This window comes from Ruditapes philippinarum, unplaced genomic scaffold (genome assembly GCF_026571515.1).
Source record: "Ruditapes philippinarum isolate M1 unplaced genomic scaffold, ASM2657151v2 ctg702_1_1_1_1, whole genome shotgun sequence".
In the NCBI taxonomy this organism is placed as follows: domain Eukaryota; kingdom Metazoa; phylum Mollusca; class Bivalvia; order Venerida; family Veneridae; genus Ruditapes; species Ruditapes philippinarum.
Window position 1 is genome coordinate 21109 of NW_026852336.1, and position 21855 is coordinate 42963.

Here is a 21855-nt window from a genome sequence, read left to right on the forward strand (position 1 = left end):
ATCATGTCTGATATGCAAAAAATAAAGTTTTAACACATGTAAAAATGTAATTTCCAAGAAAGTGTTTAAGATTAAAATGATACAAAATGACATACAAAATATATGTAAAATTTCTGGTATCCACTGAGTATAAGCAACATAATTGTACAGACTTAATGCCAATGATGTAATGCATTGTAATAATCCTCAACAGGTTTGCTTCTCTCTAAATTACATAAAAATGCAAATGTGTGTAATATATTCATAATTCTATAAACTATTCTACATAATTGACATGAAAAATATTAAAATATTCACATGTAATTACGCCCCGAGGTATACAAATATGTTCATGAAATTACGCCCTGTGGAATAAAATTTGCATACAGTTTCCTAACTTTATTAATACAATATGATATGCAAATGAGCAATTCGTTTAATATTTAAAATGAACTCGTATCATTAGCAAACCATGCAATATTGATATCTTACAATTCTTTATGCTGGAATGCATTCGTTTGTTTGTATGTGTTTGTGTGTGTGTGTATGTGTTTTTGTTTTGTTTTTTGTTGTTGTTTTTTGTGTGTGTTTCTTAAATATCTGGAAAAAGTGATCCCTCCTCGGACGCATAAAAATTAGCAAAATTACATGAAGATTGCAGGCTTGGTTTGATGAACAGGCTCAATCAAACCAAGCCTACAACATTTTCAATGTTGTCGTTTTATGCGTTCTTTAGGGATTTTGTTTTTCTCTATTTCATTGGTTTGATTCTGTACCTGTTCTGTACTATTCACCTATCGTGCAGATATCTAACGAAGTATTAAGTGTTGCTGGGTGGTGTGGGTGTTGCGTTTATTGAATGCCGCCCTTCCTTGTTGATCTAGTTTTTCATTTTTTAAAATCAATTTACTTTAAAAGTACTTTTGTAAAAGTTTTTAGTTTTAAAAAATGCAAAACTTCCAGAATATCGTCCTAAATATGTCATAATATGCAATTAGTTTAATTTGGATGTGAATACTATTGATAGTTTTGTCATTTAAAAAATCATGGCAATACTTCTATGTTGAAAGGGGTATAATAAAAATATTTATCACATTCCCGTGCTGCTTTTGCGACTCCGTAAAAATTGGTATTGCACGACCGTGCATATATTTTGACGCACGACGTCATTTGCGTTATACAAACAGTGCAATGCTCGCTAAATATTAGCATTACACTATTGGCACGTCAAGGAAAAAGAGGTTCATTTTTACAGTACACAGTTTTTACTTTGAATGTGTGATAAATAGAGTAAAACATAATATTCGTGAAGCTTGATTGATAAATTTATTACATTTATTGAACTCCTTGAACAAAAACACGATGCATATCCATATCGGTACCCTCTTTGCGAAATTTGCTGAAACGGTACCCTCTTTGAACAAGCACAGGTCATTCTCTGCTAAAAACAAACCAGCGGTGGATAACAATCCAGTAAAATTTCATTGTAATAAGGAAAGGAAATATTTAATATGTTCATATACATATCATCTTCGGACAAATGGCAGTATATTGTCAAACATAAATGAAAAATTCATAAAAACACCCTACTTTCGTTTTTGCAGCGGCACGGGCTACCTCTCTTCATTTGAATTTTTATATCACAGGTACCCTCTCATTTTTTAACACATAGGTACCTTCAAAGCACGACATATGCTTTTATTTGCGTTATTTGTTAAGTGTGTATGTAATATTTCTTACTTTTATGTAAATAGTACATATTTAGCGATTAACGCAAATAAAAGCATATATAGTGCTTTGAAGGTACCTATGTGTTAAAAAATGAGAGGGTACCTGTGATATAAAAATTCAAATGAAGAGAGGTAGCCCGTGCCGCTGCAAAACCGAAAGTAGGGTGTTTTTATGAATTTTTCTTTTATTTTTGACAACATACTGCCATTTGTCCGAAGATACTTTGTATCAAAGGTGCCCGTCGCGTGACCTGGACCCCCACCCCCAACCCACACTACAACCCCCCATATTTTCAAAAATAAAAAATGATCATCTGAAACCTGTAAAACACTATCCAATATGCATATTATAATCAAATTAATAGTTTCCAACAAAAATATAAAATTCTATTGTTAATTTATTACAAGGTATTCATCTCTCAGGCATTCTCAATGGGAAAAAACTAATGTCATTGCTTGTAACGTCAATTTCTCATACAATCATCGGTCAATTTCCAAAATTTTGGTGGCAGGTTACGTGGAACGAATTTCTCTGCCTCGAAAATCATTCGTTTTCCACGAGGTTTATTTTATACCTGCAATATGACGCCACAAATTTGACATTTGTGTTGGTCGGAAGATTCCTGGCCGGAAACTCCGCTGTCTATACACAGGCCTAAAACATGTAATATTCGCCGTTCAGCACCAAAGTTGCACAAGATTCATAAGAAATACATTAAATCAATACACTTACATGTAAAAATGATAGCCTTTCAGACAACAGTTAAGAGACACAACGATTTTCCTCTCCACCGTGTAAATCACAACATCTATGCAGCCATATTTCGAAGGGAATGCGCACGCAACATATTTGTAAACGCGTCTCCGATTGGTCACTTCTGGGGGCTCGCCTCTGGTGCCCGGCTTCCAACAGTGAAGTACCTGAAAGTCAGAAACCAAAACAGCGCCGTATGTCAAATGTGTAATCTTCATTCGCATGTTTTCGTACACAGTTCTTTAATAAAGGAAAAAGATGGCATTAAATAGTGAGCAATTAGCGGCAGTTGATTGTATTTCAAGTGGACACAATCTTTTATTATTGGGAGCCGCAGGAACGGGTAAAACATTTCTAATAAAACACATTTGTAAAACATTAAAGTCTCAAAACAAAGTGGTCGCAGTTACGGCCACCACTGGAATCGCATGCTGTCTGTATGACTCAGCACAAACAATACACAGGTGGTCGGGCATTGGGGACGGAAGGTTTCATTGTAAAGAAATAAGACAAGTTATCAAGAACAATGTCAAATTTGCAGACGTGAGAAAAAAAATAAAAAACACAGATGTTCTTATTATAGATGAGTGTTCGATGTTGAGTAAGAACTTTTTTGAATGCCTTAATGAAGTTTGTAAACTGAAGGACGAGAATCAACATTTTGGTGGCATCCAGCTACTGCTGTCTGGTGATTTTAGACAGTTGCCACCAGTACCAAATCCATTATATGGTGAGCAGGGGGAATTTTGCTTTGAAAGCAATTTGTTTTCGAAAGTGCTGCCACATAGAATAACCCTCACAACAGTATTAAGGCAATCTGACACTGAACTTATACATGCTATACATGAAGTTTCAATCGGAAATGTATCAGCGGAAACTGCATTGTTTATTGAAAGTTTACAGAGACCTTTAGAAAAAGATGACAATTGCATTAAACTGTTTTCAAGAAATGAGCAAGTTGATGATTACAATAGGCAGTGTATAGTGGATTTTCCCGGTGAGTTATATGAATAAAAATCAACTGATGAAGGGGATCGCAAATTCTTAAACAAAATACTTGCACCGCAAACTCTTTGGCTTAAGAAAGGGGCACCTGTCATGTTGCTACGTAATCTTTCTGACAAGTTAGTGAATGGTCTACGGGGAACAGTCGTTGATATCACTGAAAGTGGTCCAGTTGTGGAATTCCCATCATTGAATATGAAAATGCCAATGGAGAAAATCACATTTTCAGGTAAACAACTCAATTTTCCTATTTGTTGTTGAACTCCTGAATTTATAAGTGTTTTAAAGGCTAAAAATGGTATGAAAATGGATATCTTAAAGTATTTAATTGCAAATAAGTTTAATTCTGTGAAGTGCTGCAATTTGTTTCACAATATATTGACTGAATTAAAACTAATTATGCTTTTATCATTTCAGTTTTCAGTCCTCCCATGAATACTGATGTTGCTGTTAGAGTTCAGTATCCAATCAAGCTCAGTTTTGCCATGAGTATACACAAATCACAGGGGCCTAACACTTGACTGTTAATTTCTTTTTGACTATTAATGGGTTCTATCTTTTACATTGAAAGTGAAGTTCAATGAACCTATACACAGTGATAAAATCAAAAAATCATTAGATTTCAAGTCATTTGTTGCTTTCCTTTAGTATGTTTTCCAGCTGCTACTTTTTAATGAACAGATATAATATCAACAAAACTACAATTTGCAAATGTAATTGGACAATGTTTTGTCTTGGCACAAAAACACATTCATGGTTATCTTTCAAACCACACTGGCCATAGCTTTCGCAGAAGCGGTGGGTCTACCGGTGCGGCGATGGAGATTTCGTCGCAGAAGCGGTGGAAAAACATGGCTGTCGGATAGTTTTTTGCTGGTGTCGGTAAGTTTATGACTTATTTGTACGTTATGTTTTTATGTTCTACTGATAACACCTAGTGAGACTGGAGCCCACATATGTACTCTTCCAGCTTATTACACGCATGGAGTGCAAATCATGACCAGTTATGCAAACACTTCTGTACAGTTTGACGAGGGGACGCCAATTTTGCCTAATTTTGTTTATAACACTACATATGTACTCAAAACTACCCCTAGATACACTGGCATCGCATCGTATGTATGATAATTACACAAAACAACCATATTTTGGAACTTTTGGAAATTGATATTACCATTTTGATAAAAGAATTGACAAAAAATGATTACAACGCAGACGGCGGTGGATTCGATTGCAACGCAGTGCGGTGGGCCCGATATCATTTAGGTCTTTTTTTTAACGTTAAAGTCACTGACACTTAGGAGTTGAGCTCCAAACACCAAAAAGTACAAATGAAATATATATTTGTTAATCCTAACACATATAGTTGTTATCAATGAAGTAAATATACGCTTTTTTGCATCATGTACCTTTAATAAATATGTTTTTATAAAACAATCCCTGTTTTTGATACTAGTTTAACATATTGGGGTGTATGTTAACTCGCACACCCGTGCCGATTTTGCGACTCCATAAATATGGTATGGCACGGCCGTGCATATATTTTGACGTGACGTCATTAGCGTTATGCTAACATAGTGTAAAGACGCGCTAAATGTTAGCGTTATACTATAGGCGCGTCAATGAAAAATGACTCTTATTTCACTTTTAACGGTCTCTATTTTGGGTATGTGATAAATAGAGGATATTGAATAAGTGTAAGTTCATTACTGAATTTATTGCACTCGCCAGAGGCTCGCATAATATAATTTTATTCAACTTGTGCATAAATTCAGTATTGAACTTACACTTATTCAATATCCTCTATGTATGGGTTGTTTAAAAATTAATTATAATGTAAACATTAATTTTTAAATTATCTTGTTTTTTTTCTATTTTCAATCTATGCATCATGCACCTTATCAATATGTTTTTATAAACAATCCATGTTTTAGATTCTAGTTTTAACATATTGGGGTGTATGTTAACTATGAAGTGCTTAAATGGTAATTTTATTTTATAAATTGAATTAAAAAATACTTAAAGTTTGTATTTTCTTTATAAACTATGCATTCATTTAACTTATAAAATGTCTTGATAAATTAAATCCCAGTTTGGACACAAGTTCAACATATTGAAGTGTATGTTAACTATGTATCGCTGAAATGTTAATTATATAGCATTAACTCGTATATTGAATTTAATATATAGCATTAACTCGTATATTGAATTTAATCTATCAATTTAACAAATCAAAATGTTTTTGTAGTTTAACACACAAGAGTCATCATTAACTACGTATTACTAACACATTGGTCATAAATATATTTTGAACTTCATTTTTACTTATGAACAGTTTGTGATAAAATTTTAATACATTGATAAGATGAGATGAGATGAGATGAGATGAGATCTGTTGATAGTGACACTAACTTTAGCTTTATTGCTTTATCTATTTTTTTATTTTATTTATTTCATTTTTTTAATATAACTTTACATGTTAACATTAAATTATATCAAATTTTTATTTAACGTGAAAAAAGCTATAAATAGCTTGCATGTAATATAAAAAAGTATAGAATGCATTTTGAAATAAAATATAACAAAATACCTGACAAAAAAAGGTAGACCAAAATGTTGTGTATTGGCCTATGAGCGAATTGCACATGCACGCGTTCAAATTATCGTTTGTTTGTAAATTGTTAAGTCAGAATTTAAATTGTCGCTCTTTCGTTTTCGTTGCTTTCACGGTCTGTCGTTCCTCCTTTGGTTGGACAGTTTGGTGGTTTTTGTTGTCCAACTTTGTGTCATCTATTGTTATAACGTTTGCTACAATTGTTTTCTATATGAAAGCGTATTTGAAGTTTCTGATTAATATTTTGATTATATCATAATCTATTCTTAGACAATAAAGATGTCTGGCTCTGCCAGACATTAACAATTAAATTTCTATGTTTGTATTTTAACTCTACTGAGGATGACACAAATTAACAAGGAGAAACATGTACCGTGGTAAAAGTAAAACATAAATTCATTTCCAAACTTTTCATGAAAATAAACATGAATATTGAGGCGTGCTGCTTTAAAATCCTAATAGTTATATATTTATTAATTCCAGCCCATATACTTATCATATATTTCAATAAATCTTACATATATGCCGTTTTGAAGAAAAAGTAAATATTTATACGTCAAAAATATACACAAGATAAAAAAAATGTGTTAGAAAAAAATCGCACATCCTTCAAATCACCTTGCAATTGATTCTATTTCCAATATTTTCGCATTATCCTTTTGTCAACAGGTCATCTATTAAACATATATTACTGGTACTTATTATATATTTTCATCATATTTTTCTTTTTCAACAATATAAACGCTTCATCTTCAATATACAAACACACTATATATGTGAAAAATTTTTAACTATCGCCGGTTTATTTATTTACAAAATATTTCAACAAATTCAAGCGTGGCACTCAGCTCTGTCGTATTTAAATGAGGTTAGCTATGAATATGAGAACCCACATTATCCCGATTGACTCCGATTATAGCAAGGCTGGTTCAAACCGCATTTATATACAGCATATCTGAGAGTAATTTTGTTTTCAAAAAAGCGTATATTTACTTTCATTGATATATATAACAACTATATGTGTAAGGATTAACAAATATATATTTCATTTGTATTTTTAGGTGTTTGGAGCTCAAATCCTAAGTGTCGGTCACTTTAACGTTAAAAAAAAGACATAAATGATATCGGGCCCACCGCACTGCGTTGCGATTGAATCCACCGCCGTCTGCGTTGTAATCATTTTTTGTCAATTCTTTTATTAAAATGGTAATATCAATTTCCAAAAGTTCCAAAATATGGTTGCTTTGTGTAATTATCATACATACGATGCGATGCCAGTGTATCTAGGGGTAGTTTTGAGTACATATGTAGTGTTATAAACAAAATTAGGCAAAATTGGCGTCCCCTCGTCAAACTGTACAGAAGTGTTTGCATAACTGGTCATGATTTGCAGTCCATGCGTGTAATTAGTTGGAAGAGTACATATGTGGGCTCCAGTCTCACTAGGTGTTATCAGTAGAACATAAAAACATAACGTACAAATAAGTCATAAACTTACCGACACCAGCAAAAAACTATCCGACAGCCATGTTTTTCCACCACTTCTGCGACGAAATCTCCATCGCCGCACCGGTAGACCCACCGCTTCTGCGAAAGCTATGGCCAGTGTGCAAACCAGATTAAAGAGAATTCCAAAATAAGGAATTAAATAGATGAAATATTTAAGTCTGAATTCAGAAGGCAGTGTGTTAAGAAAATTATTGTGGCATTTTGTTTCAATATTGCAAATTGTAGATTAAATCTTTTAATTTATCACAGTCTGGAAGTTGATTGTCGTCACATATTTAAGCCAGGACAACTTGGCGTTGCACTTGGAAGAGCGCGAGAAACCAGGGGCTTAAGAGTTATCCACTTCAACCCTCAACTAAGTGTAATTCAACAACCACAAGTTGTAAGACAGTTCCTGAGTGAGTCCTCTATGGAACCAGTGGAAGACATTAGTTGTTGCAGATCAAATATAAATAGGTAAAAACAAAATTTATAAATTACCTGTAAGTTATGACTGTGGCACATAAACTGTGTTCATCTGCTTTTCATCTGATTTTATATACTTCAGAACAGTTTTCACTTTCTGCTTTTTTCTGGGTGCTTCCGAGGGATGTCCTTTTCAGATTTTCAAATCTGACACAAATGTTGAATAGTTCAAGAACAAATTCTGACATGTGGAATTTTCACTGTTTTAAAAGTTCTGTACACTTTACATTCTAATTACTTTTATTTTACTGTATGCACTGTTATCTTCTGATTTTCTTTTTGTTGTTTTGTATTGTTTCAAAGAAAAGTCATATGGAAGAGCAGCAGCACGATTTTTACCGGCATTTGCTTTCTGGGACACTACTTTTTGTCCAAGAACAATACTGTTTAAGGCCCTTCGATACTGTAGTGCATTTGGATTTGCGTTTGCCCCGTGGTATGTTGATCTTTGCTGGTTAAAGGTGTTTTCAACAACATCTGAATTTATTAGAGCAGGAGTTATGTAAACTGTAGATTTGTTTTTTAGAAACATTTTACACAGTTGAATAAAACCTACTATGCATGACTGAATGTCTTCATGGCATTGTAGTGACAATATTCGTTTGCCCCTGTCCTTTGTTTTAACTGAAGCCTTATTTAGAGCACTAGTTTTCCAGTTTGCAAACCACTGGGCTACAAGGGAAAGTTCCTCCAATCTTGGGTCATCCGCAGTTTTTACAGGGCGCATATCCTTAAATATGTTTATCATTTTTGAGGTCATTTTAAGAATTTTTCAATCACGCCATTCAAAACACATCCCTTTTCTCCAAGATATTTCTGATATTGCATCATTAAATTCAGCATTTCTGAATCAAGGACATCTTCTGCTAGATGGTTCCTCATTTTTTGTTGGTTAGATAGATACAGGTGCTCATTAGTTAATTTTCTATGAAGTTGCAGAGCATTAGTTGTGTCCCATTTATAGCAGTCAATGAACATTTGCCATTGTATTGTATGTGAAGTTTCTAAAGTAAGGAGTCTAGTTGAAGATTTTGATGTTCCACTTTAATGATATTGTTTCGTATTTTTTTTATAACATGTTTAGAGTCCATCATAAAAATCATGTTGGCAAAGTTACAAGGGCACTGAAATAGTGTATGTAGTACTGGCGCCGATATTAATGCTGCTATAAATGTCCTGCTTTGCGACTGTGCCCCATCCATAAAGTACTAAACTATGTTGAAACCAAACTCTTCAGGCAGTCCACAGTCTTCCCTAGAACAAAGAAGATCAAGCCCATATGTTGGATTACGCATCTGAGATGAAATGGATAATAGGAAATCTAAAATCCTGTGACTCCAAGAAGACCAGCTGGCAATTGCATGTGTAGCCCTGCACTATCTCCATTTTTTCCTTTCCTTTTTCATTAATGTTAACTTCATATTTCCCTCCTCCCCAACATCCATGAAACCAGTTAATTCAACTATGTCCCCATTCTTACATATTTGGATGTCTGACTGAATGGACATTTCATCAATTATTAGCCCTCCTGTATATCCTTCAATTGGAATGTCTTTTCTCTTAGCTTCTTCATACATCCATGAGAACACACTGTCATCAAAACCTACTTCGTGCTTCACACGACTCTTATACTGAATCAGTGTTGATCGGGATGGGAGGACAAGATACTGTGTTGCTCGAAATGCTTCGTATGAGTGGGGACTCCTACAGAACCACTGTAAACAAACTGAGATCATTCCTTGAGTCCATCTTCTACCCCGTGGATCTCTGCTAGCATTTTGAGCCTGGCTTAGTACAAGTTCCACCATCTCGTCGGTTGCTCCAGGGATCATTTTCTTTATATCATCCTTTGAAACGGCTGATCCTGATACTTTATTATGAATATTGTTATTTATGTGAGATTTAACATCAGACTTACTGGAAATAGGGGTATTGTTTTCTTTCTCAGAACCATCTTTTGGTGTTGTACAATTAAAAATCATTTTTTGGCATTTAACACATGTGCTGCCCATTGAATTCATGGGAACTACTCTGTTGCATACTACTGATCTTAATCGTTTACCTTGTATGTCTTCAGATTGCCATGTATCTAGAATGTGATATCTAGTCATAATCACATTTTTTGAAAGTTCTACACCTACACACAAGGTTATTTTACGTGCAGCATTTACAACAAGGTCAATTCCATTTTGGTCTCCAGAAAATGTACTGGAGATATATAATTTTTGTAGGTCAATAGATACCCCGCTTACTTCTAAAGCCCACTCTCCATTGTCAAAAAATGTTATTACTTTCACTATTCTGTTCCCATTACTAGTGCAGTGGCTGTCTATGGTACACTTAATACTTTTCTCATGCTCATCAGTCACTGTAACATCATTCGCAAGGAATCCCTTTATTTCCTTAATAGTGATAGATTTCACAGGCATAAAAACTTTCTAGGGTAGAAGAGTGATTCCATGGTAGGTTGTAACTTTGATATTAGTGTTCCCAGTTTTTCTTTCCTTTCTAGCATTTGGAAATACCTTTAAAATATGACCAAGAAACACCATTTTTGGTACCTTTAAGTCAACACCACTTTCTACCATTTCAAATTCAAAGGATGTGTACAACTTGTTCACTTCCACAAAGCCATTAGGCTCTTCCTTTACTCTTGAGAGCAACCTGAAAATAATCATACTTTTTAATTTCTGCTAAATGCATGAAGGTTTCTTCAATATAGAGTTCCTAAATTTTGTTTAAATCATCCTAAAGAAATTACTGAGATTCTGAAATAATCAACAAAATTATTATATCACACAATACTAATAAACATTTCATTTCTAGTTTGTATATAAAGGAATGAAAAGTTTAAGATGTAACAGTTAATCATGAATATTATTTCTTATAATCACTCAAAAGAATAAAATTGGAATATTGTGTCCAGCAGAGTATTTATTTAAGTACATGTATTTGATTTACATAAAGTTACTTGCAATTAAAAGTATTGATAAAGACTACAAATCACATTTTCTATACAACTGCATTATCTAATGGTACCTCTAAATCGTATCTAAACAGCTGCTATTCAGTAGTCAAGAAGCCAGTCTATTTTATATTTTATCAATTGACCCCTCCTGTGAATACCCCTCATTTTATTTCAATTGTATCATATAAGTTTAATTCAGTAGTGATTTTCTATTACATAGACTGGCTCAAGTCTAACTGTGTTGTTAAAAGAAAGAGTTTAGTCAGTAAAAATATGCAAAGGAAATACAGTCAAACCTATACGAAAGACCACCTCTGAATAAAAACCACCACTAATAAACCTGTCTTGAAAGGCCACTATTTTCTCTTCCAATTTGACAAAAAATAGTGTTAATAAACATGTGTAAGATACACTTCCTTAACACTTTTTTAATTTCCCAATAATTTTAATAAAAGTAATAGTAGCATTTTTATCATTTTGCTTTTATGAAATTCATTGCCACCTCATGACACAGTTTTATTACATGCAATTCTTTGGTCAATTTCAGAGAGCAACAGTTGACAGACACAGACCTCGCACTATTTACTGTAGAGGATTTAATGGCCTTAGATTCTATGCAGGCTGACACGGAGTTATATGATCAGCAACCAACCATAGGAATTTGACAGTGAATTTGATGAAATTATTTCATTAATTACAGAATTACATAATGAGTCAGTCAATCTTCCTACTGATTTAAATATGGAAACAATTCTGAATAATATTGAATGTAGAACTGTGAAAACACCAATGCAGTACAATAGTAACAAGATACTGAAAGAGATAGACCAACATAAATACATCCAGTTCTGCAAGAATGAATATTGTAAATTGTCATCTTTCATTGAAGATTTAAAGATTAACCCGGCAGATCCTGTGTCAGCAAAAAATCTCTCTGAATTTTACAGCAAAGTACATAATTACCAAATCAGTGCTGAATTCAGAATGAACTGTTTAATGCTTTTTGAAAACACAAGCATTGGTGAAGATCATCTGCATATCTGTTTCAATATTTCAAATGAAATAAGAAAGTATTTGTTGAAGAAGAAGGCTGAACTATTTACTGTCATTCAGAGAACTATATCAAGGAGAGCAGTGTCAAATGCATCACATGCACGTGTACGCTATGTAGGTGGTTACTATATTGCAAAAATAAGACATAAATATATACAGAAGAAAAGAAGCCATATGTATAAGACAGATGCATCTGGTCAAGCATTGTTTGAAGAATCTGTGCTAGCTGTCAGTATTCTAGATGGGTTAAAGCTAGATGAACATCATGTTATATCCACCACCAATGAGCCAGAATCTTTACTAGATGTTAGTAGAAGACAAAAAGGTAATAGATCACTTATCAACATTTCGGATGAACTCTTCCACTTTTTCAAAAAGCTAACAGAAATATGTTTGTCTCTATTAATTGATGAAAATTTTAATAAGTATGGTGGCAATTTGTTTGAACATATCAGAACTGAAATAATGGAAAAAAGTGATTTATATAATCAGTTTTGTGAGGTTGTAGACATCAGTATAAATAGAAATGAAGAGTTTGATTCAGAGACAGTTAATAAAGAGCTCAGAAACAAACAAATAAGTAATGTGTATAAGAAAATTATAAAATTGTTCTTAATGGTAATGGTCAATCAATTCAGGAAGGATATCTTGGAAAGTTTCAATATCCAAAAAAAGATGGCTCACAGGAAGCAAATCAGAGTGTCACAGACAGATAAAACAAAATCTGACAAAGGTAAGGAGAGTAAAAAAAAAGTGCTTTAATTGAAAATGTAAGTGAGGATCTTGAACAAGCTGGGCATGTTTATAAAAGTAAAGGAAAGGGACGTAAACGAAAGACTGTAAGTGTTGAAAGAGAAGGAGAAGAAGAAAAGGCCACACGAGGAAAAAGATTAAGACGAAAGATTGTTAGAATGGACAGTAGTTCAGATGAAGAACTTACAGAAATTGCACAGACGACTGCAGCTCACACAAAACAAAGAAAGGACAAAGATATTTCAAAATCTCCTGAGGCAGAATTTATTAACGAGGACATTGCACAGCCAAGTACATCAGGTATAAATGTAAGACCTGCACAAAGGAGTCGAAGAAACAGTACTGATAGCTCCACAGATGAAGATAAAATGAAAAAAAGAGAGGAAGTGACAGAGCTAAAAGTCACCGAAGAAACAGGTGAAGTAGGTAGTGAAAATATTGATGAAAGTGAAGATATTGATGAAAGTGAAGAAAAGTGTAAAGTTTGTGATACAGTCAATAAAGAGTTTAAAGGTGAATTCCTATGGATACAATGTGATGGCTGCAATGGCTGGCTTCATCGAGCATGTGCTGGACTTCAGCACCATATGAAGTGGAAAAAGGCAACTCGAAAGGGAGCCAAGTTTTATTGTTGTGACTGCAAATAATCAATTATTTAAAACAGTACTTGAAAACTTTAGAGCTAGCCAATATCAATTAATATTTGTAAATTTTTTATACCAATAGAATAGATAAATACAGAATCCCTAAAGAAAGCCCAACACGGCAAAATTGAAAATGTTGCAGGCCCGGTCTGATTGAGCCTGTTCATGGACGGTACTGGAAAGTGCAAGCCACCGTCCACGCCCCCTAGCACCGGCTTAAGCAGAATTCAACATTTAAACATGAAATGGTAAAAATTTGAATTTAGAAACATCCGCAGATGTGTTCATACGGCGGTTATCATGGAACCTTCAATGTGACACTTCCGTGCCATTCCATGAAAAGCGGCGTATGGTCCCCAAGTAATAAAAAGCGTGTGCCCTAAACGAGAAAACAATGGGCGAAACTAAATAAAATGGAATTTTGAAAGGGGATCAGAGGTTATGAAGCCTGCGTATCACCAAGATCACTTTAACTTTACCATTGAACTTACCAGGTTACAATCGACATTCTTGTGCTTGTGATAAAACTAGACCGATGAATATAAAAACAGTGCTTTATTTGTGTAAATACGGAAAACACGCAACTTTAAAAATTCCGCCAACAATCAGCTGTTTACTGGTTTCCTCTTATTTGATAGTTACCGAATTCTTATTGTTGGAAGCCGGGCACCAGAGGCGAGCCACCAGAAGTGACCAATCGGAGACGCGTTTACAAATATGATGCGTGCGCATTCTCTTCGAAATATGGCTGCATAGATGTTGTGATTTACACGGTGGAGAGGAAAATCGTTGTGTCTCTGAACTGTGGTCTGAAAGGCTATCATTTTTACATGTAAGTGTATTGATTTAATGTATTTTTTATGAATCTAGTGCAACTTTGGTGCAGAACGGCGAATATTACGTATTTTAGGCCTGTGTATAGACAGCGGAGTTTCCGGCCAGGAATCTTCCGACCAACACAAATGTCAAATTTGAGGCGTCATATTGCAGGTATAAAATAAACCTCGTGGAAAACGAATGATTTTCGAGGCAGAGACATTCGTTCCACGTAACCTGCCACCAAAATTTTGGAAATTGACCGATGATTGTATGAGAAATTGACGTTACAAGCAATGACATTAGTTTTTCCCCATTGAGAATGCCTGAGAGATGAATACCTTGTAATAAATTAACAATAGAATTTTATATTTTTGTTGGAAACTATTAATTTGATTATAATATGCATATTAGATAGTGTTTTACAGGTTTCAGATGATCATTTTTTATTTTTGAAAATATGGGGGGTTGTAGTGTGGGGTGGGGGTCCAGGTCACGCGACGGGCACCTTTGCTTTGTATATGAACATATTAAATATGTATCATGCATATATAATCAAGCCATTCATTTCAGCCCGAAAAATATGTCGAGGTGATGGGCGAGGCAAGTTATGTCGATTTTTTGTAGTTTATTGTGAAGTAGCAGTACATGAAAATCGGGCACATGACAAATCAGCACATAAATAAAACATTCTAGTGTTCCGTGGTATAATCTTTTCTACGTGTCATACCTCCTTTCCTTATTATAATGACATTTTACTGGATTGTTATCCACCGCTGGCTTGTTTTTAGCAGAGAATGACCTGTGCATGTTCAAAGAGGGTACCGTTTCAGCAGATTTCGCAAAGAGGGTACCGATATAGATATGCACCGTGAAAAAGATATTATGCCCGTCAAAGGCTCGCAAAATATAATTCATTCAACTCGTTCAGTACACTCATCTAATTTCCTCTATAAATACAACTTTTAGAATCTCACAATTGCGACACTGCGTTTAAGAAAAAAAATCCGATTCCATATTGAAGTCATTGATCAAGAATTAAAGCGTAAATTAAATATGTTGCTTTTTGTATAGTAACCAAATATATCATAACAAGTCGGCTGGCATTTGTTTCATATTTGAAATAATATAATTACTTATACTACAAATTGCTCTTTTTAGAACATAATATGTCGCGATCACGCTGTTTTTGTTTTAAGGAATATGGTAATTTTTGTCTAAAAAAAACAAACAAAACAACTGTCCAATTTTGTTTAAATCAATGTATCTTTAAATGAAGCTCAAGAGAATATAAAATATAACAAAATGTCGATAGAAAACTGTTTCGATTCATCAAATGTCAAACATTGCGTTAAGGTATTTCCATTGACCCAGAATGTGCCAAATGGCACACGTCCAAGATATATTCTTTTTCCATGAATGATCTTCTGCTAGCAATTACAAGACATTACAATTTATTTCGAGTCATTTGTCTTGAACATTTTTTGTAACATATTGAACAAAGGAAAGATTAATCATACCTCATAAATCGAGAACGGTTACCAGATACATACTTTAAGACTATACTATGCTCTTAGATGAGTAAAATAATTTAAGTGCATATATTTATAGAAATTAAGGAAATTTTCACTGAATATGCCAAATTCAAAAAAGAGAATGCACATGTTTGGGCACTGCATTGCCTATTGCTGATAAAATAAATGAGGTATGTACATAAAGAACTGGCATTCTTTTTTCATGACACTATGTATTGATTACTTATAGTGTGTATAGTTAAAAATGTAAATTAAATATTTTTTTGTTCTCAAAAGGTCTTAATTATACATTCTAAAAGACAAGTACAACATGAAGATTAAGCAAGTACAACATGAATATATTAAACAAGTACCAACAGGCCTCAAAAATTGAACGCATTTCAGGAAAATTACTACTTGTCCTACTTATTAATATGAAATGTTGAGCACACAGAATAAAGTATTTGCAATTGAAATGTCCCAGAAGATGTTAATGAAGAGAACAGAGACATATCAATCATCAAATTTTGAACCCATTTAGGATACAATCTACAAAGTACGTTCCCTTAACAACATAATTAATATACTACCGCTACTGAAGTAAGTAAAATATCCAGAAGAACATCTTATAAAAAAGTCCTCTAGTTTCCATAGCATAAAAGGCAGGTCGTTTTGAAGAAATGGCATGATGTGACATCGGAGGTCTGTCTCTGTAGAAATTGATCAAGACCGTGAAGCCGAGAACGTTTCTTTTACGGAAAAATCAAGATGTCATAATATTTCTAAAAAATTAAACTAGTATTCTAAGATTTAATTCACTTGTACCAACTTATTTTAGACCTACTTATCATAGTGTTCGGCACGGTATGACCAGTCATGTGTCGGTGTCACCGTTAAACTAAAACAAACAAACAAACACACAAATACAAATAGTACAGTCTCTGGGGACCGTTTGTGTGCAAAAAAGGTCCATGGATAAATGTTATATCATTGTAAAGCTAAATATTTGAAGTTTACAAAAATTTTGGGTAGACATGTCAAATCATGGTACGTTTTGAGAAATCCAAGATGGCCGCCAATATGGCCGCCAATGTATTGAAAAATGGCTCATACGCATTTTATTTGCTAAAATTAGTTATTTTTTGTATTTACTTTAGTGTAGGTGATGTAAAAACTTTACATCCTATTGGAACAATATGAAAATGGGGCATATAAATCCTGTATATATTTGTTACTATGAACAAAAAATAGGTCACACAAAAACATACTTTTCCACCAATGCCTCAAAATTCTTTATAAATTTTCTTACGACCTACAGGTCAGACCATCTGATGCCTTGTTTTGCGGTCTGTCTGTCTTAAATCATCATCAACAAACTCCGGACTGTTCATCCCTTGTCTTAAAACTCTTATTACCAAAACAACTCAATTTAAACATATAACTCAATTTAAACATAACTAAAATGCGTATGAGCCATTTATAACTTTTATCCATGGACCTTTTTCGCACACAAACGGTCCCAAGGGACTGTACTAAAAATAAGTATCTTAGTACTACTGTAATGAAAACTCGGGTGATAGGCACATTGCCACACATAATGACATAGCAAATCACTTTTTATCTGGCATCCTGTTAAATTGTCCTGGAACAAGTCACATTATAACATTAAAGTGATAAAGTATCAAAATATGCAGTCTTTGTGACAATTGTTATGGTTAAATGTTTATGCCTGGTGCTTACACCCGAGGTTGGCCAATTTAATCTTTCCTATTTCGGCGCCATTTGACCTAATAATTTTGTTGGTTGTACAAGTATGTTGTTTGATTTCCAAGTTAAAATCAATAAAATCAATCTGAAAACAATAATTAGTTTGTGAAAAACTTGGGCTATTTAATTTAGGTTTAGTACTTTTGTTATGGTCATTGGGTTTACTTTTATATGTTTCTACATGATCATTTTAGTGTTTTACTTATTTAACCTTTTGTAACCATGACAACTGTTAGAATTTCACTTGGCGGGGATTCATTTTATTTACACTGTCTCGTTTATAGGAACATGGTGGGGCTAAGAGCGAGGTTTGGTGCACCATTAACCGGTTTAAACTCCCCAGCAGTCATTATTATGCTGCTGACCGTTCCAAGGCGGCGCCCCACTGTGTTCCTCAGATGTATGTCTATGTTGTTTCATACTGTTTTGGTGACACTTTTGCTTGTGTCCCTTGTTGTTTTCTCGTCTACGGTAAGTATCTTCCCCATTGCCTCTAGTTTTTATTTCTTTGATTACCCCCCCCCCCTTCCCCCGGTCTCCTGTCCCCTTCCCCTTTGTGGGCCTATTGTTGTTTTCTTTGAATTCCTAATCAGTTACAAATTATTTATCATTTAATGATTAACCTGTCCGTGCTCTGTCTTTGCCCTGTCCTGTTTTTGTTTGGGGTCCGCCTGGGCTCCTTGCCATGGTTCTTGTTGCTGGGTCATATGGGGGTTGCGTTCATTGAACGCCGCCTTTCCTTGTTGATCTTGTTTATCATATTTTAGCTTGAACATTTACATTTCTACGGAGAGTTACGAATATTGCGAATGTTGGTTTCAACATCGAATCCGCCTTTGGACAAAATAACTACCCTTCTCTTCTTCGCAAGGGAGTCATTTACTAAAACATTATTAGAAAAATTCTCATCAATACGTATTATAGTAATTGTTAAATCGTATGTGAAGATAACGGTAAAAGATAATTTGTATAAAATTTGGTCCAGATATTATAAATCAAGAAGGCTATTTATGGTGTTTTGTACTGCATAATTGCGTACGCCGTAACCTTTAACTCGTTTAGAACGATTTGCTGCAAACTCGCTGAAGCATTTTTGATTGACAGTTTTACTTGATAACCATAAAGTTAGCTTCAATAATATCGATTCGAGAAGCAATTTTTCATTCCATATTCACAGTGATATACAAACTCAGGAGAAATATGTTATAGATCTTTGAAAATACTTTTTAAATGTGTTCTCTCGATATATACAGATTAATAAAAAAATGGAGGACGGCCCTTGTTGTTCTGCTTTAAAAAAATGAGAATAAAGATTAACAAAGCAACATTCGGAACACTGCCCAGTCACACCAGCAGAGCATCTAGATGACACACTTAAAAACATTATATAACCAATATAACTAATAATGATATTCACGTGGAAATGACATTTCCTTTATTAGAAAGACATACAGTTGACTCTCAATAAGTCAAAATCGCTTTACTCAAAATTCCGCGTTAGTCGAAAAATTTCTAAAGTCCCGTCAAATTTCCTTCTTTATCTTTGTATTTTAACTCCGCTTAGGTCAAATTTTGACTTACCGAGACTCCTGTTTAGTCGAAAAGAAAATTTGGTCCCGTCAATTAAAGTCCAACATATTTTCATATCAATTAGTCGAAGTGTGAAAACAGCCGACTGATCAAAGGTCGGCGACATCAAGGTAAGATGTTGTCACTCGTGATTCACACGTTTCATAGTTATTTTAATTGCCGGTCATTATGTATTATTAGCACGTCGTAAAAGTGGCTTTAATCGGTTTAAGGGCTTAATTGGTTTTAACAGTTAGATAACTAAATTAAGATTTAATTAATTTGATTGTAATTAAGCACTATTAAAGAAGTCCGTGTCTAATCGAAAGTATCATTTACCAAAATGTCACAAATTAATGCTGTCACTCCTTCGGGAGAAAAACGAGGTACAAAAAGAAAACTTGATTCAAAAAGTCTTGAGGTAAGCTTAACTTTTAACACTAGAGCTGTGTACATTTCATATTTTTTAATAAATAAGACAATGAAAGAATGCCTCTTAGAATAAGATTCATCGCAAATACAAATTTATAAAGGGCTTTCTTTCATATAAATAGCCATAAAATAAATGCTAACACAGGAAAAGTACGCATTATTTCTGTCTTAATTGCTTTATCATAATTTTTAGGTTGAAACTTAATATCGAATTTTCTTTTTATTTCAGAGCAAGTATGATACCATGTATCTGAGAACAATTAATATAGCGATGAAGGAGTTTGCAAGAAGTAAATAAAGAGATTATCTTCATACTTATGTACAAATCTATTATTCAGCAGCCACAATAGTCAATTTTAACACAGTTTTTTAAACTACAATGCAAAAACAAATTGAATAATTTAGAAAAACGATTCGTTGGTTGATATTTTAGTGCAAGCAAACTGTTTGTAATTGGATATAATAGCGTCTAATATATCCATCAAAACGTTAAACGAATTATTTAAGTCCTAAGCGGCAATGTAAATTTTGATTATCTCAATTTTCCTCCGAAATGGTATTTAATGGGTTATGAATCTTAATTAAACAATTGTTTGGATTTTTGAATATCTGACGTATGCAATGTCTTTTAATCTAGTGAAAAGAAGGAAAAATCAATTTCCTATTCTATAATACAGTAACACAACATCTTAAAATTTGATCTTTGATATATTTTTGTATACTTTTTTTCATTTTGTCATTTTGGCTTTAGGTTGCTCACAAGTTAATGTGCAAAAGTTCATCAATTATCTCGGAAAAATATTTCCAGCCCCTGACATGTCAAAAGACCACAATGAAGTGATTGTAAAGGCATTCAAGATATTGCCTTTTTATCATGATAACAATTCAAGTATAACACAATTTCTATTTTATAAGTTTATTTTAACCATGAAATGAAAGTAAATAAATAAACGTTTGAAATGTTTAATTCATAACGTTTTGAACCGGACAACATCACACATACAAAATAGACTGATCTGGTAGCCTTACTTCGGGGTGGAGGGTTTGCCTTTACGGGTTCACGTATTAAGCAGCCACCGTTTAACCCTGCGTGATCGTAAGAGGCGACTAAATGTGCCCGAATAACTGGAGTCTAAGCATCTGTTAGCTCCAGGAGGTGAGGTTGTTTTGACCCCTGGTGATGCTTTAATTTTGTAGCACCCGAGGTGGCCAAATCATATTTCCTGTTTCGGCGCCATATAACCTAAACTGTGTTGGTTCGCCGCAAAACCAAACCAATAAAAAACTGAGAAAAATAACGCCGAAAGAAGGCAAAATTGAACATGCTGCAGGCTCGGTTTGATTGCGCTAGCTCAAGGACGGTACTGGAAAGTGCAAGTTACCGTCTACACCCTACCGGCATATGCAGAATTCAACATTTAACACTTAAAACCTAAGTTTTAATAATTAACCGACTCATGCAAAGCATGTTTCTCTGTTTAAACAATCAAGTATTGATAGTATTTCAGAGATGAAATGTTCGTGCAAATTAAACATTTATTTTTGTTTGCTTTGAAAGCTTTTAACATCGATCAAACAACGATGTAGGAAGTTTATCAATTTCCAATATCTAGTTCTTTACCCAACCATTATCCCGATTGTTTTTCCCTTAATTGCTCTTTACTGTTTCAATATCGAAAGGGATTGCATTGAAGCTATCTTGGACGGGACGGCATACGTTGCTTAAACATTCCGATATCTGAGAGAAGTTCTTTGTGTCTGAGACATATCGCTCAAAACAAATTTAATACACAAGCTTTCATGGTCGGTAAGACACTCTATCCTTTAACAAATTCAGTCAACAAATTATTAATAAATAAGACAATAAAACTGGTTAAACATATCTGCTGCACAAGTTTTTCGACATAAAATCATACATTTTTAAAAAAATATTTTGAAATCAAGGTATCTTCTCTTTGTCGAACTTTTTTATAATATAAAGAATATTTTTAATATGATAATATATAAGTAGGTTTATTTTCTTTATTAAATAAAGCGTTTTAATTTAGCGGGTTATTAATGCATGACCGTATCAACACTCGTCTAAGCGTGTATAAAACAGGTTTAGAAGTTTACACCGTTATCTCTGTCACGTGAATTCCGTGCGTAGAATCCTACAGCTTTAGTAAATCACTTCTAGCTTAAATTTCAACGTGGTAACATCGTTCATTAAAACCCACAGCCGATGTTTATATAGCAGCTGATATGGTTTAAAATGCCGAATTCCGTCATCTAACATTCAGA

At 33.9% G+C, this 21855-nt stretch overlaps 3 protein-coding genes across 3 annotated transcripts; all 3 read left to right on the forward strand.

Moving 5' to 3' along the window:
- The first annotated feature begins 2023 nt into the window (after window positions 1-2023).
- Window positions 2024-3656, forward strand: LOC132757040 (uncharacterized). Its single transcript, XM_060748223.1, has one exon. It carries the CDS (start codon window positions 2722-2724, stop codon window positions 3475-3477), a length of 756 nt encoding a protein of 251 aa, XP_060604206.1. The 5' UTR covers window positions 2024-2721; the 3' UTR covers window positions 3478-3656.
- LOC132757057 (uncharacterized) lies at window positions 3488-3989 on the forward strand. Its single transcript, XM_060748247.1, has 3 exons — window positions 3488-3499; window positions 3547-3697; window positions 3886-3989. Exons 1-3 carry the CDS (start codon window positions 3488-3490, stop codon window positions 3987-3989), a joined length of 267 nt encoding a protein of 88 aa, XP_060604230.1.
- Window positions 3990-11765: 7776 nt separating this feature from the next.
- On the forward strand, window positions 11766-12892 carry LOC132757110 (uncharacterized). The gene has a single exon (XM_060748301.1). It carries the CDS (start codon window positions 11766-11768, stop codon window positions 12837-12839), a length of 1074 nt encoding a protein of 357 aa, XP_060604284.1. The 3' UTR covers window positions 12840-12892.
- Window positions 12893-21855: the final 8963 nt, after the last annotated feature.

Coding starts and splice junctions, on each gene's coding strand:
- LOC132757040 (XM_060748223.1), top strand. CDS start 2,722: ATGGCATTAAATAGTGAGCAATTAGCGGCAGTTGATTGTATTTCAAGT.
- LOC132757057 (XM_060748247.1), top strand. Junction 3,698..3,885: donor GGAGAAAATCACATTTTCAG/GTAAACAACTCA, acceptor TTATCATTTCAG/TTTTCAGTCCTCCCATGAAT.
- LOC132757110 (XM_060748301.1), top strand. CDS start 11,766: ATGGAAACAATTCTGAATAATATTGAATGTAGAACTGTGAAAACACCA.